This window comes from Lepidochelys kempii, chromosome 1, assembly GCF_965140285.1.
Source record: "Lepidochelys kempii isolate rLepKem1 chromosome 1, rLepKem1.hap1, whole genome shotgun sequence".
Classification (NCBI taxonomy): Eukaryota; Metazoa; Chordata; order Testudines; family Cheloniidae; genus Lepidochelys; species Lepidochelys kempii.
In genome coordinates, this window is record NC_136380.1 from 338,215,476 (window position 1) to 338,243,434 (window position 27,959).

A 27,959-nucleotide genomic window follows, 5' to 3' on the forward strand; every position below is an offset into this window, starting at 1 on the left:
GGACGCGGAGCCCGGGGAGGGGGCGATGTAGGGCCCGATAGGGGGCGGTGTGGGGGAGGGGGTTAACCCGCGTGCGGCGCGGAGCAGTGCGTGGGGGAGGGGGTTAACCCCCCGACTCGTGCCACGCGGAGCCCGTGGGGGGGCAGGGCCCGGGGTGTGGGAGAGAGGGGGGATAGCCCCCAGCCCGGGCTGCGCTGAGGCCGTTGCGGGGGAAAAGGGGGTTAACCCCCCGACTCGTGCCGCGCGGTGTCCGTTGGCGGGGGGGCAGTGTGTGTGTGTGTGTGGGGGGGATTTACCCCCGACTCACGCCGCGCGGAGCCCGTGGGGGGGGGAGCAGGGCCCGGCGGGAGGTACTGCATGTGTGAGGAGGGGCTAACCCCCCCCCCGCCCGTGAGGCGCGGAGCCCGTGGGGGGGGGGCAGGGCAGGGCCCGGCGGGAGGTACTGCATGTGTGAGGAGGGGCTAACCCCCCCCGCCCGTGAGGCGCGGAGCCCGTGGGGGGGGCAGGGCAGGGCCCGGCGGGAGGTACTGCATGTGTGAGGAGGGGCTAACCCCCCCCCGCCCGTGAGGCGCGGAGCCCGTGGGGGGGGGCAGGGCAGGGCCCGGCGGGAGGTACTGCATGTGTGAGGAGGGGCTAACCCCCCCCCCGCCCGTGAGGCGCGGAGCCCGTGGGGGGGGCCGGCGGGAGGTACTGCATGTGTGAGGAGGGGCTAACCCCCCCCCCGCCCGTGAGGCGCGGAGCCCGTGGGGGGGCAGGGCCGGGCCCGGTGTGTGCGCACGCGGGCGCGGAGGGGTTTAACCCCCGGTGCATGGGGCGTGGAGCCAGGAGAGGGATCGTGGTGGGGGGGGCGGGTGTCATCCCCCGCGCCCGGCGGCGGCGGCGGCGGCGACATTTTCATTCAGGCGGCGCTGAGGGAGCCCGGCGCGCCCGGTGCATTGTGGGACTGGGTTGGGAGTCCCGTTCGCGGGAGGAGGCGGAGGGAGGGCGAGGAGCGAGCCGGTAAGAGGGAGACCTGGGGAGGGGGGGGGGCAAGCGGGGAGATTTAAAGGGGAATCCGCCTCCGCCGTTAAACACCCGGCCCCGCACTGGGAGCGGGCTCCCCGCGCTGCGCTGGCCGGCCGGCCGGGGCGCACGGGGCATGCCTGGCCCCAGCCCCTGAGCCCGGCCGCGGGGGGGGCGGGGGAAGGGGATGCGAGGCGCCGCCGGGGCCGCTTTAAAAAAGTCTCGGCGCCGAGGCCGGCAGGCGATGGGTTAAATTTTTCACCCGCCGACATTTTTGCTGCCGCTGGGGCCCCGCGCCGTGGAGTCCCCTGGCCGGGGAGCCTGGCGCGCGCCGCGCCCGGGGAACGTTCCATCCCCTCCGCGCCCTCCCCGGGGCTGCGGCGGCAATGGGGGGCGGCTGCGCCTCTTCGCCTTTAAACGCTGCCCCTGCAGTTCTGCTTCCAGCGAAGGGTTAACTCTGCTTCTGCTGACATTTTACCTGCCTCCCCCCTTCTCCCCGCACTTTTGCTGCTAATAATTTCGTGTGTAAGGGAGATCGTTCTCTCCCCCCACCCCTTGCAAAGCTCTGTTAGTAGGAGCCTCCTTTGGGGGGATAGAAGGGGATTTCTGTGTGCACGGTTCTTTCCTGTGCACAGCCAGCTAAGGCTCCCACACGGCTGCACAAAGAGCAGCAGTAGAGGCCCTTGCTTTCCTTTAAAGGCAGCAGCTTGAAATTTAAGGTGTCCCAGAGCCATGTCTCTCCACAGCCCTCTGCGCTACACTCCATGGAGAAATGCTTGTTGCAGTTCTTCGCCTTGTAGATGCCCCTCACTTGTGTTGCTATTCCCTGTCCTTGGGTTTATTTTGGGTAGGTATCTGGTCCTGTTCTGCCGTCATTTTTTTCCTTGCCACCCTCCAACGTACATTTTTATTTAAGGTCAGGGTTGTAGAGTGGCAAGGGTTAAACTCTATCTTTTAATATTTGTCATTGTTTTAAAGTAACAAACATCTGGAGTATGGGGGGGATTTGTTCTAATGGGGAGGGTTGTTTATTTTACAAATACACTGAATGCTAGAAATGCATGTTTGTGCAGGGTGCCAAAAGTCACATGAAATTGGATCTTGTAAGGTTGCTTCCATGGCAGTGTACGAAATTATTGCACGCAGCACATTCAGATCTTCATCAAAGTCTTTTGTGCTCCTTTCCATATTGAGGTTTTTAACTAAATAACTTTGTCACTTGTCTAGTCCAACGTTTATTTTTAAAATCAGGGAATATATATCAGTGCGTGTATTCGTGCTCAAGACTATGCAAAAAGTTCTGCTTGTTGCCTTTGGCCTCTAAATCCTTTCCTATAGAAGTGGATAGGGGGTGCTAAGAATACACCAGTGTTCCGGTAAGTGAAGGGAAATGTTTCCCCACTTGGAAAACGCTATTTTTTACAATTTTTCTGGAAAATATCAAAAAATATTTTTCCATTAAAAGCCAGTTTTTTCTCCTACTTCTCTCGACAGGTTGTTTTCTAGTTAGTATCCTCTCTGATTGCTAGTCCTTATTGTCTTGCATTGAAGACAAAAGTTACAACCCAAATGCATTGCTCATCCAAGACACGTTCTTGTAATGAGAGCTTGGATTATTGCCCAAGCTTGGGTTTTTGAAGATTTGTTTTAAATAAGTGACACGCCTCCCAGGGAAGGAGGGAAAACACTGTAAAGAGGAGTTCAGTTCCTAATCAGAAATTTTCAGGGACTTTAAAACTTGAATTGCCATTCTATACCATAGTCAATAAAATAACATCCCTGAGAGTTTGTAGAACTTTTTAGGAAGCAGCCTTCTGATAAGCTGTATACTGGGGGACCCAGTTGCATAAGGCTGTAGATGATTTTTTTTTTTTTTTGAATGGTACCAAACGAACTGAGTAGAGGCCAGTAGTGGTGTTGAACTTTTCAGCTGAACCCAGTAACAACATGATCAGCAGTCAGTCAGTACTGCCTGTTGAACCCTTTTGATAGGCATGACATTTGCTTTCTAAGACACTACTGTATGTAGGTCACTTTAAATAATTCCAGGAAAGATTTTTCTCCAAGAAAGATAAATGGCATCATATCCCCACCATTCTGATGTAAAAGTTAAACGCTTCAGTTTGGCCTCTTATTAGTTTTGGAGTGTGTTGTATGTCTGACTCGGAGTGGAAAAAGAGTTCTAAAATTAGATGTGCATTGTTAAGAATTTTATTAAATGAATTTCATCAGTCTCTTTTTACATTAACTTTCTAATGGGCGGTTTACTCTGATTACGTATGTTCAGTTCCAAAAAAAGTCCTGAGAGGCATGAACTCTGTTTCTATTGAACAGCTTTCGGGTATGAACATCATAAAATATGCTTTTAGAGGAAATATCCTGATTAAATGTTTTCCCTTCGTAATGCTTTATATTACGAGCACATAGGTCTTCTAGGGAAAATATACTGCTGGTGTGAACAGGTGTATTTCTGCTGACTCTAAATGAGTTGTGCCCTCTTATACCAGAACTGAGTTTGAAATAAAGAGGCTATTGCCTAAGGTTCTGATCTTGCAATGAGCTTAAGCTTTGTCTACACTACACACCTTTTGTAGCTGCTGTTTGTCGGCAGGAGAGAGCTCTTCTCCCAACAAGCGGCGGTAGCTTTATCCTGTCGACAAAGCAGTGTTCACACTGGCGCTTTTCGTCTGCAAAACTTTTGTCGTTTGGGCTTTGTTCGTTTTTTTGTTTTTTTTTAACACCCCAAACGACAAAAGTTTTGCTGACAAAGTTCCATTGTATACAAAGCCTTAGTGTACAAAGACCCCTATGCCTGAGCATGTTGCAGGATCAGGGCCTAAGGCTCCTCTTAGGGATTGTTCCCAGTAACTAAAACTGTAACGCTTATTTCTCTCTCTCTCTCTCTCTCTCTCTGTTAAATGGGGTCTGTAGACTTTTTTTTTTTTTAATTAAACACTGGTGTGGCATAACTGTAGGGGAAAAGTCATATAATTCCTCTGACTGGCCTGACAATGTTGCAGTTTAAATGTCAGAAGATGGAAGAGGAACCATTCCCTTGTAGCCTCAGGAAGCTTATCTGTGGGATATACCCTCCTATTGTAACAGATGATGTCTGCTTGATGTTTTGTTTTGCCTTTTTTTTTTTTTTTTTTAAAATAAGTAAAGTGGAGGGGGGGAAACAACAAAAAGATCCCTCCCAAAAACCTCTACATTAATATTTTGATATTATTTACAGTACATACACTAACTTGTTGTCTTGTAGGTTCTAAGAATTTTCTAATGTTCTCAATTTTTCTAACTAGGTTGATCAGCAGAGAAACCAACAAATACGCTTGCTCAAGGTGGGGGGGGAGGTAGCATTCAGAACCATGTCTGTTCGGGAGTCCTTTAATCCAGAAACTTATGAACTGGACAAGAGCTTCCGTCTGACTCGATTCACTGAACTTAAAGGCACAGGCTGTAAAGTGCCTCAGGATGTTTTACAGAAACTGCTTGAGTCCCTACAAGAAAACCATTTTCAAGAAGATGAACAGTTTCTGGGAGCAGTTATGCCCAGGTTGGGTGAGTATTTGTTTCTCTAGTAACAAGCGATACTGCTATTTCCCTGTTTCATAAACAGTAGATCAAGTTAGCTGTTAGCCTATTAGTTTATTTTAATTTAAAATTAAGGTGTTGTCCGATGCATATACATTAACAAGATAGGGATTGTGTCCAGAAATGCGAGGGATAAACCTGCAGTTGTCATCTTGCTGTACAAGAAAAATAATTTTGTACTGCAATTATTCATATCCTTTCTGCAAAGCACTTAACTATGAAGGGGAAAAAAGGAGCAATGAAATGACTCTAAAAGTAGAGAGAGCTTATAATATGAGAAGAACAATAGTCTTTTTCACTAATAGATTCTGTACATGAATTATGTGGAAGTTCAGTAACCAAAATAGTAACAATTGATTTCTAAAAACAACTGTATCCATTTTAGTATTTCCTTGGTGAATGCAAAATAGATAATTCTGAAACAGTACTATGACTATAGTTGTGGATTTTCCCCCTAAAATATTGAACAGTTTATTTTCTGACTCAAAGTGAAACTGAGAATTGATTGTAAATAATTATCCAGTTCCCAAATTTAGCCTGCCTTCATTTCTAAATTGAATCCACTGTTGTGAGCCAAAAGGGGGAGGGCGGTTGGGGGGGGGGGGAAATCAGTCTTTCAGTCCTCTCATTGTGTCATGTTCTTTATAACTTTTCTGTTCTCCCTGTAGAGGTTTCATGGGAAAGGCTGTCTCTACAAGACCTATATGGCTCTTGCCAGATTTGCTTTCTCTTTGGTATTTGCATAGTGATGCAAGGAGAACAGAAAAGTAACCTGCAGAAGCAACCTTCACAGGGAACAGGGTGCGTGTGGGAATTTTGATACCAGCTACAGTACCTAATATTGATACAGATAAATTAGTTAAGACAAAATGTTTAATCACAGGTTTTTAATTCCGTTCATCTGTTTGTTTAGCACCGTGTATTTAACCTCGTCTCCACAGTGCAAATTTTAGAAATTCTTCCACTTCAGGCTTATCAACTTAGTTGTTTGGTGTTTTTTTTTAAATATTTTACTATTATTTAATCTGGCATACAGTGAGCTCACTTTAAACAATTTTAATGTAACTAGATAACCCTTATTAGACTAACAGGTCACAACATGGTTTTCCCAAAGAGGGCAGAATCTGTGAAAATCAGTAGAAAGCCAATGTTCCCACTTAAACAAGGGCAATCTTTGTATGAAATATATCTATGAAGTAATTGTGTTTGAGGCTCAGTGGCAATATAATTTAAGAGGACCCATGATAAGAGACGCTCTGATCTCATTTTGGCCCAAAATTTAATTTTTGTGTGGCACCTTTTTTTAAATAATAGAAATGTTTTCATGAGTTTTTTTTAAAAAAAAAAAAAGGGTGCTTGTTTAATTGGATTTAATTAGTCCTCTGCAGTTTTTCAACCGACTGTTGTTTCATGAGGGCTAGAAAGCAAAACTGGCTGTAAACAACACTGAAATTGCTAGTTTAGTTTTTATTGTTCAACCTTATGAATGGGCAACAATAAATGGGGGGAGGGAAAATAAGTTAAAAGCTGGAAGGAATTTTCAAAACTTAGTTTTCTCACCTGTGTTATTAATAGACTTGCTAAGTCTTTTTAAAATGTGCTTTAAGATGAATATCCCTTTAACAAATGCATCAAGAAATGCATTTGGCAGTATTTCTTTTGATCTTTTGTGCTTTAAAAGAAGGCCAGTGACTTCCTTATCCGTGTGTATGGATGGTACTTCTAAGATGCTGTTAGGGAGGAATAGGATTTGCAGAATTGGGCCCTACTCTCACAAGTAGTTATGACTCACTCAGAGTAGTCCCAAATGCAGTCAGGAATACTTGCATGAGTAGGAGATTGCAGATTTGGACACTCAGGCCCTAATCCTCTGAGCTGTTATGTATGGCAGAATGTTTTGCCCCTGTGAAACCGCACTGAGATCAGTAGAGCTTCACACAATTACAGAGGGTCCACGTGCATGAATCAGCTTGCCGAATGAGGACCTAAGAGGTGGACTGTAGCACATTTAGCATTTTTTTTCAAAGTGGGGAAAGTATATATTGAGGCTATATAGCCAACCACTTCCGTCAGAGTAGTTCAGTTTCAGCATTTTTCTTGGTATGGGTTTATTAGGATGGAAGACCAATGGATTACAAAGCTTGTTTACCAAGGAATGCTGCTATGCAGTCAGTGATCTCGTGGGTACCAAAAGCTTTGTGCTTGATCTGCAAGGAGGCTACGTGCCTTTGTGGTTTGCCGTGATGATTGTGGTAAATTATTACTGAAGATTAAAACTACTGTTATAATGTTTTGGCAAGGTGGTCCGAGAACAGCCACCTAGCAAACTTGAACACCTGCCAGGTTTCCCCCCAGAATGATATAATACAGGGCAAACATCTTCAAAAAAGAAGAAACCCCCATCATAATTAAACTTGCCATACATTATTAAATTGCATTAGATTGTAACTCATGGATGTTTAGCTCTTACATATATAGCTTTCCCACTTCAGTTTCTTGTCCCATTCTCAAGTTTTTCTTCATCTTAGTTTGTTTCATTTGTTTACAATATACCTCCTGAGGAACAAAATCGTGGTGGTTGCTCCTTTGGCCGTGGCTTGTGTTTCATAGGCCTGTTTTACAAATTCCCTTTTATTGAGAATTTCAGTCATCTAAGGGATAAATAAATTATTCAGTTGATTGATGGTTTCCTGTCCTTGCAGGAATTGGGATGGACACTTGTGTCATTCCTTTAAGACATGGTGGTTTGTCTTTGGTCCAGACAACAGATTACATTTATCCCATTGTGGATGACCCTTATATGATGGTAAGTTGCCTGAATTTGCAATTACATGTATCGCTGGCTTTGGTTTTTGCTTTCATTAATCTGAGTTGTCTACGCTGGTGAGAACTTGCTGTCTTGTACAATCAGCCATTGCACTGGTTGGTTTGTCATGCTCTGTGTCTCTCAGAGATATGTATGAGACAAAGAAACTCTTTCATATTTCCGCTCCCGTGTCATTCCCATATTTGCCAATGCAGTTGCAGCAATGCTTTCTAAAGGTGGGAATGTCTGGAGAATAGCTAAGATTAAAAACAAAGCTGCCCCCTACTGCTATTCAGTGAGTCACTTTCGTTGGAAAAGTGCTGTCAAGGGAAATGGGGTTCTCTGTGAGGCACTGGGCAAACTGGTTCAGATTAAGTAGAAAGCCCTCTTATCCTCTGACCTACTCAGGGAACCAAATTCCAATTAGGATGTTTTCTGGGCTTCTGAAATGATTAGATAAAATTGCAGGACTGGAAGAGCCTAAATAATCATACTTGGCAATTATATTGCACTCTTCAACTTCAGAGCTCTTTGCAAAATCACTAGTCTCCCCAACACTTCTTTTTATTGTCTCCACCTTGCAGATGGAGAAATTGAGGTTGAGAGAGATTATGGCCCAGATCCTCACAGGTACTTAGGCACATTAGGTGCCTAAATAGCTTTGAGGATTTGGGCCTACATGACTTGTCCAAGGTTATGTAGCAAGTCAGTGGCAGAGTGAGGATTAAAGTCCAGGAACGGTAACTGGATTAGGATTCGCGGCTGGTTTCCAGTTCTGTACTCAGATTATATTACTGCTTCTCTGACAAAAGAGATGCATGTGTTTTTACAGTGCTATTTGCACTGGTGGTGATCCGTATTATACACCAAAAAATTTTTTTAAAGACCATTATTAAGGTTGGAAAGTCAAGCACTCAAAAGTTAGGAAATGCCTGAATTAAGGTTGCCTGTGCAATCTTAATACATCTCTCTTGAGCATATGCATTATGCTACAGTCTTTAATAACACGATCGCATACAGTAACTCCTCACTTAACGTTGGCCCGGTTATGGTTGTTTCATTGTTAAATCACTGATCAATTAGAGAACATGCTCATTTAAAGTTGCACAATGCTCCTTTATAACATGGTTTGGCAGCCGCCTGCTTTGTCCACTGCTTGCAGGAAGAGCAGCCTGTTGGATCTAGCTGGGAGGGATTGGAACCAGGGTGGGCCAGCAGCCCCCCCAACAGCTCCCCTAAGTTCCCTGTGTGGCAGCTGCCCAGCAGGCTATCAATTTCAGTCAGTTCAGGTGTTCCTCCCCTCACTGCCCTGTGCTGCTCCTGCCTGTTGCCTTGGAGCTGCTCCTGGTAGCCTCCTGCTTGCTGTCCGGGAGAGGGAGGGAAGAGGGGTGCTGATGTCAGGGTGTCCCTGTCCCCCTGCTCCTGTACCCCATCTCCACAGAGCAGGGTGGGGACACAACAGGGCTCAGGACCGAGGGAGCTTGCTGGCAGCAGCTGCTGTCTCAACTTGTTGATCTACTTAAAAAGGCAATGTACTTAGAGTGGGGTCAGCGTACTTAAAGACACGCATTGCCCCTTTACTAGTGTTCTTTAAACAAAGTTTGTGTGTGATTTTCTAGGTTTTTAAAAAATATATAATGAAAAAGCAAATTCCATCATGTGGCTTCATAATGACACCCTTGCGGTTTATCAGCAGAGTTGGAACCTTTGGATCCACCATGCAGATCTCTGCCGCTTGAACTAATGGAGTAACTGATATAATAGTAGGTTGTCAAAGCTCTGTGTGGACCAGCACTAGAGGGGCATGAGACACACTTTGTCAGTGGATTTCCTAGGTATTTGCTGACAGCAGAAGAACAGTGAGACTACGGAATCTTGGGTTCCATTCCAGGCCCTGGAGAGGGGGGTCTTGTGTGGGCGCTGACTCTTCCGACCATTTCCCCCAAGTTTGACCCCTTTCTGTCTCATCCTTTCCAACCTGTCCCAGTTCTATCTCTTCTCAACTCCTAATTCCTTGTTCCAGTCTAAGTCTCTGCTCCTCAGACATCTCACCCCAGTCTCCTTGTTCAGCCCATCCTAGCCTCCCCCTATGGGCACCCTCAGAGTTCCAGTTTCCCCCTGACTCCCGGTCTTTCCCCTTTCCCACACCCAGTCCCAGTATCCTTGTCCAGCAAGTCCCAGTTTTCCCACTGCTGGCTCCTCATCCGTCTGTTTCTCCTCCCATCCCCTCCATGTCTCCTTGTGCCAGTCTCTTTGCCTGGCTATTCCCAGTTTTCCATCTGAACCCCAGCTCCTTGTAAGATGTGTATCTCCTCTCCCACCACACACACTGGTTTCGAGTCTGTCTTCTTGTCCAGGTAGCCCCAGTCTCCCTCCACCCAGCTCCCCCTCCAATCTCAAAGTTCTCTCTGCCTCCAAGCCACCTGGCTCAAAGTCTCACCTCCCTCCTCTCCCTACCCTACAGTTCCAGTCTTACCATATTCCTTGTCTGAATTTGCTCCTTTCCCTCCTATCTGTATTTGAATCAGATGGCTTACTCCTCCATGACTCCTTGGGGGCACTGAAAGGAGAAATAGGTGCCGTAGTGTTAGCTCCGGTGATTGGCCTCACCCCAGCCTGGAGCAACCATTACAGGGAAAAGCCTCATGAGTCCACGTAGCCCTGAGTTGAATCACGGGCAGTTGCTCTGTGAGGATAACACATGATGTGCAGTCTGAGTAATATTAGGAACTGTGAGGGGATAGAGGACAGAATCTTTGGACATTTTAATTGATAAGCTTCAGGAATACTCTACTCAGCATGTGCAAGCAGTTATATATATATTTTTCTTCCAAGGGCTTATAACGGGGACAAATTCGGGTGGATTTTTGGTTAGCATATGGTTAGCAAAAGGCTCATCTCTGACACAAAGGCCACCCCCTGCTGCCAAATTTCAAGTCCTTGCTTCAAAGCATGGGGATGCTAGATCATTTCGAAGTAAGAGTTGCAATAATTTTTTAACGTGGACAAAACAACATTTTTTGTAGCCTTATTTTTGGAAATGGCTGAACCATTTTGGCTGAAATTTTCCAACATTCAGCCTGAGGCAGATACAAGGCATGCAGAGTTTCAGTCCAAATGGTTATAGTTTGACAAAGTTATAAGCCAGAGGTGGGCAAACTACAGCCCGTGGGCCATATCCGGCCCGCGGGACCGTCCTGCCTGGCTCCTGAGCTCCCAGCCGGGGAGGCTAGCCCCCGGCCCCTCCCTCACTTCCCCCTCCCCGCAGCCATGCCACTGCGCGAGCAGAGCTGCTTGCGCCTGCCCACCTCCCAGGCCTGTCCTGCTGCTCTACGTGGCATGGTAAGGGGGTGGGGGGAGTTGGATAAGGGGCAGGAGGTCCTGGGGGGCAGTCAGGGGACAGTTGGATTGGGTGAAAGTTTGGGAGGGGATGCGGTCAGGAGACAGGGAGCGGGAGGGGCAGGGTCCGGGGGGGGGCAGGGAGCAGGGCGGGTTGGATGGGGGTGGGGTCTTGGGCGGGCAGTTAGGGATGGGGGTCTTGGGAGGGAGCGGTCAGGGGACAAGGGGTCGGGGTTGACTGGGTCAGGGGTCCCGGGGGGCCTGTCGGGGCAGGGGTGTGGATAGGGGTTGGAGCCGGGGGTTGGATAGGGGGGTTCGGTTAGGAGGGGGGGCGGTTAGGGGCGGGGTCCCGGGAAGGGGTGGTCAGGGGACAATGAGCAGGGGGGGTTGGATGGGTCGGAGGTTCGGAGGGGGGCGGGAAGTGGGAGGGGGCCAGGCTGTTTGGGGAGGCACAGCCTTCCCTACCCGGCCCTCCGTACAGTTTTGCAAGCCTAAAGTGGCCCTCAGCCCAAAAATTTTTCCCACCCCTATTATAAGCAATTGAAAACAGCTCTTCTAATGGGAAGTGTTGGGAGGAGCCTAAATAATAGGCGGAGTCTTTTACAAGCCCCTCATGCAATATGAGAGAGGCATGTTTTAAGTACAGGAGCAGAAGAGAGCTTTGTTTTCATGAGTTGTCCTTACTCCTAAAAGTAGATCATTTGTTTCAGTGGGACTAATCATATGGCTAAAGGTTTGCAGGGTGAAGCCCCAGATAAACATCCAAGAGCTTGGACACTTGTACCCAGGCTAACCACAATTATGAACCTTCTGGTGTTTGCCAATACTGGAGGCAAAGTACGTGTGTTGCCAAGTTTTTCTCCACCTCAGTTTTCTCAGACTTGAGATCTGCAATTCCTGAGTGTGTCTCCCTGGGGGTTTTACCTATTGGCAGGGTATTGCATTGACCTCCTACCATTAGACCAGAGAACTGTTGTCATTGTGGTTTTGAAAACCTTATCTCTTGTTCTTAAGAGAGCATAAACTAGCAGCTTGCTTGGTAAACACTGAAGATAATGCTTAATAGTTTGATAATCCCAGTACAGAAAGGAAAATGACATGTTCGAGCCTCCTTACAAAAGCTTATGCCCAAATATATTTGTTAGTCTCTAAGGTGCCACAAGGACTCTTACAAGTTCTAGTTCTTACAAAACTAGCAGTGGGTCTCCTTGGAGCCATTTAGTGTGCATAGTGAGCAAGCCTTTTAAATAATTTAAAATACTCAATTATATTCCAGTTTCAGATATATGCAGAGAGCCCCGCTAACCTCAGTGGGGAGCTCTGTGTGTGTAGCTGAAGTGGGATGATGGTCCATTGTGGTCAGATTGTATGGTGTAAAACAGTATGCTCAAAAGATGAGCTGGGCACCTTCTAGCAAAGTGAGTGTCATGGTCTTTGCTCTAAAGAGCTTGCATTCTAATATAACTCTTACAATGAAGATTTGCACTTTAGTTTAAATATTTTTTTTCTCTGCTTTCTATCTAGGATTTTTTTTCCTTTGGCCCAAACTGTTGTGTTTAAATATGTGGAGCAGTTATTTTTATCATATTAAGGTTTTGGGGAAATTGCAGAAAAATGGATATTAAAAATATAGGGTCAGATTCTGTTCCATCTCTATAGTTGTAAATCCAGATTAATTTTATTACTCCTGAGGAAATTCTGCGCCAAAAAATTTAAAATTCTGTGCCAAAAATTAAAAATTATATGCACAATATTTCTCTTTGTTTGCCTGCCATTTTCTGCAGGAATTCTGCGGGGAGGGAGCTGTTTTTGCGGGTGCGCAGTCGCGCAGAATCCCCCCAGGAGTACTTTATTAAAGCCTGTGGAGTTATCCCAGACCTACACCAATGTAATTGAGAACAGAATTTGGCTGATGATGTAGGCTTGTTTTGTTTTGACATCCCTTCCAACTGGGCATGTTCTTCATCAGAGAGCTCAGTGTCTTCAGCTCTGTTTCCTCATCAAGGAGTTTTTGCTATCTCCTCTCTGCTCTCTACATTCTTACAAAAACTGTTTTGTAGGCTAAATAGGCCTTCGGTTACGTCTGCATAACTGCATTATGTTCTGAGTGATATCTCTGCATTTCCATCTGTAGTTTTGCACAGGTATAACTGATGGGAACTTAGTAAACAATTCTGAGATAATGCAAAATAAGGATTAGAATCCAACTCACTGCCTCATAGCTATGCTGGTTCTGGAGGGCTAACAGAATCAGAAAGCAATATAAACTTATGGGGCTAGATCCTCAGCTGATGTAAATTGGCATATTATTGCTCCATTGACTTCAGTGGAGGTATGGAGGAACTGGGCACATTGTTATTAAAGAGAGAAGCTCTGATTTAGAGTGGAGGCAGGGAGCAGGTCTGTGGAGTGAGAACATGCCAGTTTTACAATCTCAGAGTATAACCATGTGTTAAAGACTAGAACTGTCCTGTTCATGTGAAGCGTTATCTAAACATATGGAAATACTGATCTGGATTTTTTTGTCTTTGTTTCTTTGCAGGGACGTATAGCCTGTGCCAATGTCCTAAGTGACCTTTATGCTATGGGGGTCACAGAATGTGACAACATGTTGATGCTCCTTGGAATCAGTAATAAAATGACAGATAGGGTAAGGTCCATGATGATTACTGTGAAACAAATGAACCCAAATAACTACACCTCCCACAGTGTGTTACCCTAAATGATCATTTAGCTTTGTAGTATACATGTTAATGCTTTTTTCCTCAAAGTTTTGGGCCTTTTTAAAAAGGGGCTCGGTGCGTGGTTTCATAGAATGCTACTCCTAAGAATCAGTTACTTGCATATTGATAGGACTTCTGTGTCTGCTTGCCAACAGGCTGGTCCTGAACAGCTCTTCTCTGGCTGCACATTTTCTGCCAGTACTTTAGTTGTCTTCTCCCAAACAGTGTCCCTGTTCCTGCTCAGCCCTGTACGGTAGGGGCCTGAGACAACTCTTGAATACCATGTTGATAGGTGTGGTATAAGAACTTGTATAGGTACTCTCTGGGGTCTTTTGGGCCAGCTGTTGTGATGCTTCCTTTGAAGCACTACTGATCTGGTGCCAAAGAAAGTGAGGTGGATTTTTGGAAACTACCAGCACCTGTGGCAGATGGCAGGGCAGAACAAGAGCTGCCCTCTTGGAGGAAGAAATGACCTGGGACCCTGTGGTTGCTCAGCTGGGTGGGATAGTGGGAAGCAAAGAATAGAGAGCAATCTTTTTCAGGGACCAGCGGCCAAATTCCTCTTTCCCCTATGGCACTAGCATGCTGTGGGCTGCACCAGATTAAACAGAAGGATGATCTGAATTTGCAGAACTTTTTTCAGTCCATAAGGAGCAGAGACTTGGATCTATGTGATCCTTGGTTCATGTCCCAGCTTTTTTAGCTCCTGTGTGACCTTTTGGGGATGTTCCTTCAACATTTTACAAGGAACTGTGAATCCATGACAGTACTGTGTGGAATGTCAGTTGCTGGAGACTAATGTTTTTTTTTAGGGCTTGATCCAGCTTCTGCTGAATGAGAATCTTGCTGTGGACTTCAGTGGGAGCTGGATTGAGTTCCTAACGCCCTGATCCTGTTGTGAAATGAGTAGACACTGCTAAAATGAAACTCTGACCTCTGTACTTTGATCTATAGGAAAGGGACAAAGTGATGCCTCTAATTATCCAGGGTTTCAAAGATGCAGCGGAAGAGGCAGGAACATCTGTGACTGGTGGCCAAACAGTGTTAAATCCTTGGATTGTTTTAGGAGGAGTGGCCACTACAGTCTGTCAGCCTAATGAATTTATAATGTAAGTTAAATCACTGAACAAAATTGCATGGTGCCATATCAAAGGGTTAAATAAAAGTGTATCTTCCTTTTTAATACCATATCATGTTCTTTATTTTAATTTTTCCTGATGAATAAAGATGTATTTTCTCAGTACTTGGGTACTCTTGTGATGGATACCTTAGAGATATCTAAGATTGCTGCCAACATCTTTCTTGCACTGGTTTGCTTTTTCAAAAAGAGTGTTTCATTTCTGATATGTTGTGCTCATATATGCTCCTTCAAGAGGAAAATTTAAACTTTGGAATCTTTATATCTGAATGATAGTTGGAGATGGATAGCCTGGCTTTTAAAAACTGGTCAGGATGCTGATGTGTTTTGTTTTTTTTTAAATGGTATCTGAAGTAAAGAACACAAATGTCACACCAGTGCTGTGCTTACAGTTTTCAGGCTATCTATTACCTTGTGTCCAACATTGGCCAATGTTGAATGCTATGGAGGAAGGTATAATACTCCTTCCCTGTGTGGAGTATTATACCATAAGAAGGAATTTCCCCCTGCCCCCAGCTGGTGATTCACGTATGCCTTGAATTATGAGGACTGATAACATGTCCTTTGTTTCTTCTGTCCTAATGTACCCAACAACTTAATAGGAAAAAATGCATGATCTTATGCAACTGCAGGCACTATCCTTTATATGAAGATATAATCTCCTTTTAAATATATTCATAAGCTCTCTGCCTCGATAATATTCTGTGACAGCAAAACCCACAGGGTAATTAGATGGGGGTTTTTTAAGTTGTATATGTCTTCTAAAAATATCAATTTTAAGTGCAATGGAATGTATGGTACTGTGAAAATATAATTTCCAACCTAATACTCCTATTCAAGTGTAAACTTCACTTTGTAATTAATATGTGAACACTTTGTTTGCAGGCCAGACAATGCAGTGCCAGGAGATGTGCTTGTGTTGACTAAACCCTTGGGAACGCAAGTGGCTGTAGCTGTCCACCAATGGCTAGATATTGTGAGTAAACTGCTTAGAATGGGATGAAGTGTCAGTGATATTGCATGAAGGGCCACAACATTTTTAAATTGGAACACTCTCTAGTTTAAGTAGTATTTAAGGGGATTGCTGTCTTATCGCTTTCCCCACACCCTGTGTCTGCCTTTTGGGTTTAGATTACAAGTTCTTCCAGGCAGGGATTGTCTGCTACTCTGTTTGTACAGTGCCTAGCACAATGGGGTCCATTTTTGGTTGGTCCTTAGGCACTACTGTACATGATTAATAACATGATTAATAACAAAAAAAAAAACTGGATCTGGATGCCTGTCAATGAACAAAGCAATGACTTGACATCCTGGGTGAATTACTGGCCACGTTGACTTCAGTAGGGCCAGGATTTCACCCAATGTTCATGGATTTTCTGTATGTGGGTACATGGAAATATCTCTACAGTCCATATATTACACTTTGAGTTTAAGAAAATATCGATAGTTGCACTATGTACGTGGAAATATTTCCATATGTACTTAAGGCAAACGTAGCTACTGAACTGAAAAGTGATTGTAAAATGAGCATCTGTTTGTGATTTGGCTCTCATTGTATGTCTTCAGAATTACCACTGCTTAGTTTGCATTTTAAAAAGATGCATTTTTACTATTATGGGGACTGCAGAGCCAATAGACTGGCAGAAAAGTGAGCCGATATCTAATTTGCCTGGGGTGTCAGCCACTAAATTGCCAGATGTATTCTAATTCCAGAATCTCTTTTCAGCAAAGGGAGTGTGGGGCGGGAAACTAGCTTGATTCCTCCCCCTCCCCCCCCATAGAGCCTAGATTGAGTCTGAAGAATGGGCAGCTAGAAAACACTTATTTTCTCTCTTAAATTTGTAAAAGAAGATCTAAGGTCTGATCTTACAATCTGCGTAGCTGCAGCGTCCCACCCATGCCAATCCAATCTCAGGATGGGGAGCCTCAGAGAAAATACCTAATGTAAAAGTCATTGGTGGGAAATAAACATGAAACAGCAAGATGACCTTTTTATGGTCTCTTTTCTGACCATAATCTCACTTATTGACCTGTTTCACTGAGGTACAGACTCACAAATGAAGGCTATTCTGAAGTGCCACATACTTCAAGTACTTTTAATTTTCCTTGACTGTCAACCAAAGCACTTTCTGCTGTGAAAAACAGAGGCAGAAAGGAAATCCGTGTATATCTTTAAGCAAAAGAAAAATTCTGTTGAGATTGCACCAGCTTTTTTGTTCTTTTTTTAAAAAGAAGAGAAAACAGAGATTACCCATCATATTTATCTATATATAAAGCTTCTAAAGGATTATTACTTATATAAATAGATTCTTTAGTACCAGAAAATGCTTTGAAGAGAGACTGTATGGTACAGCAACTTTTGTACAGGAAAGAAAGGAAAGCTTGAATATGGAGATTGATTACAGAGTAAAAAGTGAGCGAAAACATTAAATGTGGTAAAGAAGTAGTGAAAGGTTCTTGCAGAGTATCGCTACAGGGATAATGAAATGGAAGGATGCTGTATTAGGAAATATGAGTGGGCTTTGTGTCATTCATAGGCAAAAATGAAAAGGAAGATTTTTAGAGTGAGAGTTGAAGATAGGAAATGATGCAGGGAAGATTGCAGCCCACATCTTCTTCCCTCAGTTGTGTAGTCGCAGGGAGTGGAGCAAAGATTGAAGAGCATGGAGTGGGATTGCTCTGACTTGCAGATATCTAAGATAGGTCAGTCCTTGATTGGGAGAACTTTCAAATGAAACTGTGTGCTACAGGAAGTGGTGGTGGTAATGATATTGGTAGGTGGAATTCTCTTGAGTCATTACCAAACCAGTGCTCTGAAAAGTACTCTCCTTCAGATATTGGTTACTACCAGTGTCCACTAGTGGTTATTAATGATTGTGTAGATCTTCTTATAAGAGTGTTAATCGCAATGTCCTGACCAGATTCCAGCTTGGAAAATTATATTTTCATCTATTCCAATTCTCTCCCCTGGTTTTTCATTACATATGCTTTTCACTTCCAGTCTTAATCCTGTTTTGTTTCAAACAGTTCAGAGCAACACTACAAAGGGATAAATACTAGAGAGGGAGAGGAATTATTTAAGCTCAGTACCAATGTGGACACAAGAACAAATGGATATAAACTGGCCACTAGGAAATTTAGACTAGAAATTGGACGAAGGTTTTAAACCATCAGAGGAGTGAAGTTTTGGAATAGCCTTCCAAGGGAAGCAGTGAGGGCAAAAGATCTATCTGGCTTTAAGATTAAACTCGATAAGTTTATGGAGGAGATGGTATGATGGGATAACATGGTTTTGATAACTAAATATTCATGGGAAATAGGCCCAATGGCCTGTGATGGGCTATTAGATGGGGTGAGATCTGAGTTACCGAGGAAAGAATTTTCTGTAGTATCTGGCTGATGAATCTTGCCCATATGCTCAGGGTTTAGCTGATCGCCATATTTGGGGTTGGGAAGGAATTTTCCTCCAGGGCAGATTGGAAGAGGCCCTGGAGGTTTTTCGCCTTCCTCTGTAGCATGGGGCACAGGTCACTTGCTGGAGGATTCTCTGCTCCTTGAAGTCTTTAAACTACTATTTGAGGACTTCAATAGCACAGATATAGGTGTGAGGTTTTTTTTTGTAGGAGTGGTGGGTGAAATTCTGTGGCCTGCGTTGTGCAGGAGGTCAGACTAGATGATCATAATGGTCCCTTCTGATCTAAATCAACTGTTAATGTAGATGTGGCATTATTTCCAGTAATGAATTAAGTTCTCTGTTTATTGAGTATCCGTTCGTGAAGTGTTTTGGGATTGTTTGGGATGAAAGGCACTATATAAATACAAGTTGTTGTTAACACATGATGTTAGAAAAGGATGGAATGTGGAATAAATCTATGAAAATGTTTGGAAAAAGGAAGGTAACTTTAAAATGGAGGTGAACCTTACAGGATGATATGATCCCAGCTTGCTACAATGAGAGCATGCTCTCCCCTACAGTGCTCAGAACTGAGGAAACAATGAAAGATCATTTGAAACTCTTGCTGTCAGTCCTGAGGGTTGACCTCTTGGGTACTGGTGGCCCAGCCTTCTTGGTGGAGAGTTGCCAGCTGTGGAATTATTCCCTTTTTGTCCAAAAGTGCCTTGGTTTGCTAGATGTTGGGGCATGTTGTAAGGTGCATCTCTTTTAATCCTGCATTAGTTCTCTCAGAGGGAGGTATTTAGAGGATAGATTACCCGACTGCATCTGCCCACAGAGGGCAGTGTAAAATGTGTACAGCACTTAAATGTTGTGTCTAATAAATCTTTAAATACAATGCCCTATGAACTGCAATATCTAGGCACAACAGGGTAACCAAATATAAATGGAGAAACTTGTTTTATATTTCTGCAAACGTAAAGACATTAGTAAAATATCATTGACTTTAGTTTAGTTTAATTTTTAAAGGGCTAACGTTTTAAACATTCAAGAAGTGGAAGTACATCCTGGATTAAAGTTGCATAAATTTGAATGCATTTTAAAACACACATCCACAAAACTAAGAAAATAAACTAAATCATGCCTCTCCTTCCACCAATAGCCAGAAAAATGGAATAAAATAAAGCTAGTGGTAACTCAAGAAGATGTGGAGCTAGCATACCAGGAGGCAATGATGAACATGGCAAGGCTCAACAGAACAGGTATGAAGAATGAGAATGCCCTAGAGGTCTAGGTTGTTTTGGTTTGGGTTTGGGTTTGCTTTCCACATTTAATTTCAGCTGTCTGCTGTGGGGAAATAAGCTACATCAGCTCAGCCTCTCATCTTTAATCTATTCAATGTTCATGAAGCAAGATTAAAAAGACCCTGGTTAATTATATAGCAAAGGCACAAATGGTGCTTGAGATGAACATTTTCCTGGTGAGTGAAGTAAATAACATGAGTTAGAGCAGCGTTTCTCAATTGGGGTTCTGTGGTCCCATGGGAGCTGTGAGCTGTTTCAGGGGGTCCATGGGGCCCATGGCTGAAGCCTGGAGCCCCAAGCGTCAGCACTTCCTGCAGGGCTAAAGCCCAGAGGTGCAGGGCTGAATCCTGGAGTCCTGGTGCCCCCGCCAGGGCTGAAGCCCCAAGCCCATGGGCGAAGATGCGGGGAGCATGGTGGGGGAGGGGATTGCTCCCACAAATTGCAGTGCCTTAAGCAGAGTGGGGCAATCCTGGGGTCAGCTCCCCCTCCTCCTCCCTGTCCCCCAGCACCCCCAAGGCCCCGTCCCCCGGCCAGAGTGGAGGCTGGAGCCGAGCAGGGCAGGGCAGGTGCTGCTCTGTCTGGTGCCATGGAGTGGGCAGCTGCGGCGTTCTCCCATCTCCTGCTGCTGGGGTCCAGGGTTGCAGCTGCTCCTCAGCTCCCAGCCCTGTTTGACTGCTCATGCAGACAGTAAGAGCCACCCAGGTGAGGGTACCTGGCTCCGGGGCTGGCAGAGCCCTCGGGGAGCAGCAAATGCAGGGGGGGCCCCTCCTGACACACAGACCCTAACTACCCCTCTCCCTCCACCCTCAGCTACCCACTTGCCTATATACAGCCCCTAGCTACCAACAGCCCTCGTTGCACATGGCCCCTAGCTACCCCTTGCCTGCACCCTGAGCAGTTTGCAAACTTTTTGAGCTAGCATTCCCCCCTCTGAGTTTATAATTTTTGATTGTGTCCCATTCCCGTCCCCCCAGCCCAGACAGGCTAGGTGGCCTGCTGAGGTGAGTCAGGGGGTGGAGGTGGCACACTCTTCCCCAGGCCCTGCCAGACACAGCTGGCCCAAGCCCCGCCAGGCCCTGCCCCCACAATATGGAAGTCAAACTACACTTCTACCCAAGGCACCCTCCACCCCCCTCCACATCGGCTGGGCCCTGGAATTTTTATAGAATATTGGGGTGGCCTCAGGGGAAAAAAGGTTGAGAACCCCTGAGTTAAAATATTCTCTTAAGGGAAATTGGGGTCTGTGCTGCTGCTTTGCTTTTTTTTTTATTTTGCGTTTCTCTGATGCCCTGACAGTAGGGGTGGTCAAAACTTTAAATTTTAATTTTCACAAAAACTTTTCAAATAAATGATGTTTTTCATTTGTTTTGAATTCAAAATTTTGTTTCAGGATCTTTTCCCCTTGCGCCACTTCTTCCCCTTCCCCCCATCTCATTTTCTTGCTTCCCCGCCCCCGCCCGCTCCTTTTTTCCTGCTGGGAAAAGTGGTATGTCAATTCTTTCCTTTAGTGTTTGGGGCTTTTTAAAAAAAATTGTTACCATAGAAATAGCAAGCAGTGTGGCCCTATTTTTTGTTGGACATCTTTCTGGAGGGGGATAAAACTGAATATGGGAGTTTTTTAAGCTTTAATGGAGGGTGTTGGGATGCTTAAAAATCTTTTCTCCTCTCATTTTCTCAGATTTTACTTCCCTGGTACTTGCCCTCCTGTTCCAGGAAAAAATAGACTATATGACCTGGATTTCTAATGTTAAAAAACCCCTCTCAAATCTTGTTCATACATCAGAAAGTTCTTAGAGGGCAAAACATTTTTCTCGCTCCCCTTTGTAGGTCACCTTCAACAGCATTTAAACCGCTCTTAACTAAAGCTATTGTCCTGCACATGGAAGTTTCTTTCTACTGGCCAGGAGCTTGGCAATTACAAATGCTCAAGGATTCCGTGAATGCCTAGATTGGGAGGCTGGAACATTATGGAGTTGGCTCTGCTTGTCTGTCTGTACTGCCTGACCTGTACATGTTCTCTTCTCTAAGCCCTCGAAATGCAACACGCAGGTCTCATGTTAAAAGTTCTGAAGTAAATTTTGAAACCAACAAACCAATTCAGTCTGAATCCTGAACTTTACAGCTAATGGGCCAAGCCAAAACCCGGGGCACTCAACACCTCATCCCCAAATGCTGGGGGAAACTTGGATCTGGCACCATTAGCACTTTTTATATAACATGCTCATAAATATAATTCAATTTAAAATGATCTTTTGCTGTATTTAATTACACTGAAAAACCAACAGTCAAATCAAATGTTTAAAGAGAATCTGCTCAGTACCTGTGAATTTCTGTTGTCCCTATGTTTTAACTGCCTCTTCTACTGAAAGATTTGAAGCTGGATGGTTTTTATTCGAGCAGGGAGGCTAGATATTTATTTTTAAAGGTCTGTAACACCATTTTAATTCTCTGTCATACTGTATAAATGTTACTTTCCCTGTTTGTTTTTTCTTGTCAAGCTGCTGGACTCATGCACACTTTCAATGCACATGCAGCTACAGATATCACAGGATTTGGAATCCTGGGGCATGCACAGAATCTAGCCAAACAACAACGAAATGAGGTGTCCTTCGTTATCCATAACCTTCCTGTCCTAGCCAAGATGGCTGCAGTTAGCAAAGCATGTGGCAATATGTTTGGCCTCATGCATGGGACTTGTCCTGAGACGTCAGGTGAGTGACTTATTTTTTCCCTTCAGAATTTCACATTATTCCAGATGTGTAGCTACAAACACCATGTGTTGAGTTCTGAATGGTGTTACCAGGCTGATAAGAGTGTTAGCCATACAGCTGCTCACAATTAACTTTTTCAGCCTGTGAACAAACCACCAAACTATTTTGAATGTGCCTCTCTTCTCCCTTATGAAATACTGTATTTTAAAAACCTCTTGTGGGGAATATCTGAAACATTTAGCATTTACAGTTAGTGATGGTTCTGAATTTCTTTAAAATTTTATTTCTTTTAAAATTACAGATCAGTGAATATTTGAATTTGTTCATAGCCAGCACTGCATTTTCTCAAAAGTAATACTGCCTACAGTGCTACTGCCAATCAAATAAGTATTCTGTATTTTTCTTTTATAAATCTGTATATGAATTTTAGTGCTGGATTGCCAACCCCAGAGACTAAAGCTGTCACTCTATCCATACATAGCACAAGCATCAACAGTGCAGGTTTATTCTCCCACTGCCCTGTGAATGTGTCACAAACCTGACCTGGAGATACTATCATTAGTAGTGAGAAAGGAATTCAATCTCTAAGAGCCATTCAATACTTGGTCTCTCTAGAGTCTGTCAAGTAAGATGCAGATTGTAGTGATGATTTTGTCCTATTTGCATTCATCTATTAGAAATTAGGCTGATAAAACCAAATTCATTTCACATAAACCTCTAAACAGCCATCAGGTGGCACCAACTTTTGGTCACTACCTCCTAGAGGTGCATTTGAACTGGAGACCAGGAGGTAAACAACTCTGTATCTTGTTAATTCCCTGGCCATATAGCCTCTCAGAATAAGAGCTCTTTTCTTCTCCTTGAAGTTTCTCTACGTCATTTTTCCTCTTGGTCTCCCGTTCTGTTTCTTTACACACGCTCTCGCCCTCCCTCCCTCCCCCCAAAAGTATTATTCAAGTTCTCTGCAGAAAGAGGGCCCCTGAAAGAAAAACTTAGTCTGAAGATCTGGAAAGAGGTATCCCAATGAGAGCTATAAACTGCCTAGTGAATATGCAACTTACTGTAATATGTTCAATTGTTTTTTAGCCATAAGTGTTTAAAGAGAAGCTCTGTCCTGGGGAGACTTTGTGGTTCAGATGTTTAGGATATGGAATATGATCCCTTTCAAGAGTTCAAAACCAGACCCAGTCAGTACAGATGAAAAATATCATGTGGTGGCTGTCTGGGGATCTACATGAATGTGTTTGCTAGTCTGAGTCCCTTTCTTGGTGGACAGATATCTGCATAACAAACACCACCTCAAATGGGACTAATTGCCACCTTAGTTAGCAGTTACAGAGAGACCAAACACGGAATGGAGACTGAATTGAACTACCTTACTCTTTGATGCGCTTCCCTCATGAGTGAGAGGCTGTGGAATACTGGCCCCTGCGCTATCCCTGCTCTGTGAATAGAGCACTTCTGTCTCAGCGCCGTCCATCCCACACCTTGGGCCAGCACTGTCTTTTTCTAGAAAAGATGAAACCCTGGAAAACAAATTAGATGATTCATAAGGAAGGTAGGAGTACTAGTAGCACCTTAGAGACTAACCAATTTATTTGAGCATAAGCTGTCTCTTAAACTCTGTCATGAATTCCTTTCAAATGGCTTCTCCACAATTATTTACATTCAGTGTAGATGTGGATGGATGTTGCTTGAATACCTCTTGCCAGTTTTCCACGTATTTATGGACTTGGATTTGACAGGTGTTACAGAACATGTGAATTGAACTTCATGGATATTTGTAGCATTTCCTGTATTTACTAGCAGGATAATTGGAGCAGTTACCCGTTGTTTTCTTAAATTTCCTGAAATATTACCTCTGTAGCTTCATATTTTGTAAACAGATTTTTGTAGCAGAGTACAGCAAATGATGGAAAGCACTCATAACTGATGTTTCTTGAGTATCCACCAACACCGGTGTTAGGGTGGCATGACTTTAATAACACATAGGCGTTGGTGACGTATACTTGGCCAGCACATTATGGGGGGTGTTCAGATGAGAACTGTTTTCAGTGGAAACTTGCAAATAGCCTCAACTTATGACATTTCTATTTCTAAAGATCATAAGGTAGATTTATCATTGGCATACGATAGCAGGATAGGCAACTAACAGGAGGGGCTGAGGGGGAAAATTGATGAGTGCAGGTTACTTCCTTATACCTTTATTGATCATTTGTCCTGCTGTACTTCCCACCACTCCTCCCTTTTGTTCAATTGGTACGCAAGTTGTTCACTGAATGCCAAATGCAAGTTATGTTGTTTTATTATTTAAACTTATTCTTTGACCCATTTGCATGACCAATGAAGTAACTGAATTTGAACCAGAGACTTCTATGGGAATAGCACTTGCTTCCCGTAGGGGTTAATTTGGCCCATTATGTTTGGAGTAGTTTAAACATCATGGTGTTTTTTGCCTTTCTGCTTTTGTTTAAAAGATAGGCACAGAAGAGTGAATATCTTCAAATGCCTGGGAGATGTAGGTGTTTTCATGTGTAGCAGACATAGTGAGTCCACATTGCACCTAGAAATAATGTTTACATATATTATTTTTTAATTACCACTACTATTGAAAAGCTGCTTCTTCTGCAGCCTTAAATTAAAGATGGTTTCTGTTTCATGTAATTTCTTTCCCTTTGTGCATATATCGGAAGAGCATCTTGTACATGAAGATATTCAGTATGCACAAAAAAAAAAATCTAAAGTCCATGGCATGCTATTAGCCTGCAGCTATACCCCTACAAGCTGTGATCCATAAGATCACACAAGATAAGTAGGATTGGCACACTTTTAAAAGAGCTCAAAGAAACTCCTGTGTACTGCTGGAATGTTTGTGGGTGATTCAGTAGATGGTGCTCTTCTCCCAGGGTCTCTTCTAAATCAGTGACCTGCTATGATGATAGTGGGCATTGTGCTGCTGGATGTGCCATCCTAGATTAGACATGAGACCCAAAGTCTTTACTATTTCTGGTCACTTAAGATACTGTTTCAGAGTAGCAGCCGTGTTAGTCTGTATTCGCAAAAAGAAAAGGAGGACTTGTGGCACCTTAGAGACTAACCAATTTATTTGAGCATAAGCTTCCGTGAGCTACAGCTCACTTCATCGGATGCATTGAACATTGGATGCATCCGATGAAGTGAGCTGTAGCTCACAGAAGCTTATGCTCAAATAAATTTGTTGGTCTCTAAGGTGCCACAAGTCCTCCTTTTCTTTTTAAGATACTGTGGCACTTTTCATAAGAGTAGGAGTGCCCTGGCTAAAGTCTTCAGGGACTATCCATTTTCTGTACCAGAGGGTTGTGTGAGATTGCTATGTACTGAATGCGGTAGTTGTTTTAATAACATATCAATTCCTATATGTCTCTTTCCTATCATCAGGTGCTGTGAGGTTTGATTAGTAAAATCAACTTATTTACAGATCTTTTTATGGCACTTATTGCCATAAAATCTGATCACTTCACATACACTATTAGATTTGTCTTCACAACAGCACGATGAGGTGGGAAGTATTTTCAGCTTTTTACACATAAGAAACTGAGGTGCAGAGAGATTAATTACCATGCCCAAGGTCTCACAGGAAGAACCCAGATCTCCAAAAATCCATTCCAGTACCTTTCAATGCACTGAAAAAGGATGGTCTTGCAAGTAATAGTTGGAAGAAAGGTGTTGAAGTACCACGGTTTTCCTATTTTTACTAAGTGAATGTTAAATATGCTGCTTTCATTAGCAAACAATATTATTTTCAATCAATAATGAGCGTGTGGGAGAGGGTTTTGTGGAGAAGACTGTATATTTGAAAACGCTATTCACATAAGCAACCCTACGAAAATCAGAGAGACTGAGCAAGACTTGTAGGGTCATACCTGGACCACATACCTGGACCACAAAGTACTTTGGGTCACATTCTGACACCTTTACTCACCTTGAACGGCACCTTACTCCGTGAGAGGTTCCAGTGAACTCAGTGGAATTATTTGAGGATTAAGGTGCTATGCACATGGGAGTCAGGGTATCAGAATAGGGCCCATTATTCATCATAATGATTATATGTGAATTTTTAGTAGGGGTGAGTTGCAATATTTGTTGTTGTTTTGTAATGCCTTTGTGTTTCAATATATCTTTTGTTGTCCTTAGCATGTTGCTAACTTTTGCAGTGCGTATTTGGTTACACTTACATTATTTATAACCATAAATTTAACAGTAAATTTCATGTTTTACAGTGACAGCAGAAAGACCTCCACCAAATCATCTTCTGCTGTCCTTATTCTGCCAGAGAACCTATAAAGTCAATAAGAGTTTGCCTGAATAGGGGCTGCAGGGTCAGGTTCTAAATGTTTTGATGTTGAAATGCAACCAAAAGTTAATATGCTGATCCTTTTTCTTTGCAGGAGGTCTCCTTATCTGTCTACCACGTGAACAGGCAGCACGTTTCTGCGCCGAGATCAAATCTCCGAAATACGGCGAGGGTCACCAAGCATGGATTATTGGGATTGTAGAGAAGGGCAATCGTACTGCCAGAATAATAGATAAACCACGAATCATTGAAGTTGCACCACAAGTGGCCACTCAAAACGTGAACCCGACACCTGGTGCCACTTCTTAATCTAGATAAAATAGCTATTTGTTTTGTTTTTAAATAGATCTATTCCTTTATCATCCTACAATTTAAAGAACTGTAAAAAGAAAAAAAAAAACTTCAATGTGTCTGCACATCTGATGGCCTTAGGTCAGTTTGAGTGGATACAATTAATAAAATAAAATCCATTGCCTTTTTTTCCTGTTACATTAACTGAAGATGCACCTAATCTTGAGGCAGCTTCTGAGTTGAGAATTATATTGTTATCCAATACTGTTGATTCATTTTGAATCTTTAGACACTTATCTCTTGCCGCATAGGCTCTTTTTAAAGGTGCTTTCACGTAGCACAGACATTACCAGTAGTAGTGTCAAATAGCAGTGTGTGTCCTTTCATTATATGTATATTTATCATTGTCTAATTTTGGATGCCTTGAATGATATTCTGGAAAGGCAGTAAATTGATAGGTGACACAGTGGGTATACTCAAGTAGTAAGAGGGTTGCATGATTCCATTCAGTCTTTGATTTGTAAAGTTTAGTTTTACTCGACAGCATCTACAACCCTGGACGTTGCTTGGTAGCGCACACTGTTAAACAATCAAGTGCTAACTTTGCATGGAAAGCACTTCACAGTTGAAGGAGAAATTTTAATTTCATTATTTGTAGACCTGACAATATTTACTGTATTATCAATAATTGTTTTCTTTATTGATAGTAAGGAAAAAACAATAATTGCTCAGTTTTGCAACGTGATTGGATATGCTATAGTGCAACAAAGGAATTGCAAACCAAAAGGACTTTTCTGTATAATATTCATTTACAATTCACTATATAATTAACTACACAAATAATTTTTAAATATAATCACTTTAAAAACAAACCTCTGTTCTGTGGATGGTAGTGTTTAATACATTTTACATTTTGTATAGTGATTACAAGCCTTTTTTTTGTTTAAAATCAGCAGCTGTTTAGTATATTTTTAGTATTTTTGTTCTTTGCTCAAATACCTTTTGTGAACGCTTCTGTGATCTGTGTTTAAAATCTACATTGCCAACTTTGCAGCTTGAACTTAAGCTTGTTATTCAAATAAATATTTAATTTTTTTTATTGCTCTTGTACAAGTGCATGACGTTTTTTGATTTGTACTTAAATTACAGGAATGGAAAAATCCTACCTGCATTTTTTTTAAAAGTGGAATTATTAAAACTTGTTCTTGCCCTAATAGGTAGGTTGTGAAAGTTGTTCCATCCAGCTTGACATCTCTTGTGATATCAAAGTAGTGGGATGAGTTGATTATCTAAAAGTGTCTAATGCTTTTTATTAAGCATAAAC

The 27,959-nt window shown here is 43.2% G+C and overlaps 1 protein-coding gene across 3 annotated transcripts; it reads left to right on the top strand.

Moving 5' to 3' along the window:
* The first annotated feature begins 895 nt into the window (after positions 1 to 895).
* On the top strand, positions 896 to 27,687 carry SEPHS1 (selenophosphate synthetase 1). 3 transcript variants are annotated; one of them, XM_073328733.2, is made up of 9 exons: positions 896 to 999; positions 4,305 to 4,563; positions 7,299 to 7,402; positions 13,284 to 13,391; positions 14,419 to 14,573; positions 15,488 to 15,578; positions 19,159 to 19,258; positions 21,799 to 22,011; positions 26,439 to 27,687. In XM_073328733.2, the coding sequence occupies exons 2-9, from the start codon at positions 4,371 to 4,373 to the stop codon at positions 26,651 to 26,653; spliced, it is 1,179 nt and encodes a 392-aa protein (XP_073184834.1). In that variant the 5' UTR covers positions 896 to 999; positions 4,305 to 4,370; the 3' UTR covers positions 26,654 to 27,687. The 3 variants fall into 3 exon arrangements, with proteins under 3 accessions (XP_073184834.1, XP_078707309.1, XP_073184830.1); XM_078851183.1 differs by lacking the exon at positions 896 to 999 and adding an exon at positions 1,229 to 1,849 and having other exon boundaries at positions 21,835 to 22,011; XM_073328729.2 differs by lacking the exon at positions 896 to 999 and adding an exon at positions 1,231 to 1,849.
* The last annotated feature ends 272 nt before the right edge of the window (positions 27,688 to 27,959 follow it).

Excerpts from the sequence above, each read along its gene's own strand:
- SEPHS1 (XM_073328729.2), top strand. The coding sequence starts at position 1,775 with ATGCTTGTTGCAGTTCTTCGCCTTGTAGATGCCCCTCACTTGTGTTGC. Across the intron at positions 7,403-13,283 it reads TGGATGACCCTTATATGATG|GGACGTATAGCCTGTGCCAA; the intron begins GTAAGTTGCCTG and ends GTTTCTTTGCAG. Across the intron at positions 22,012-26,438 it reads GACTTGTCCTGAGACGTCAG|GAGGTCTCCTTATCTGTCTA; the intron begins GTGAGTGACTTA and ends TTTTCTTTGCAG.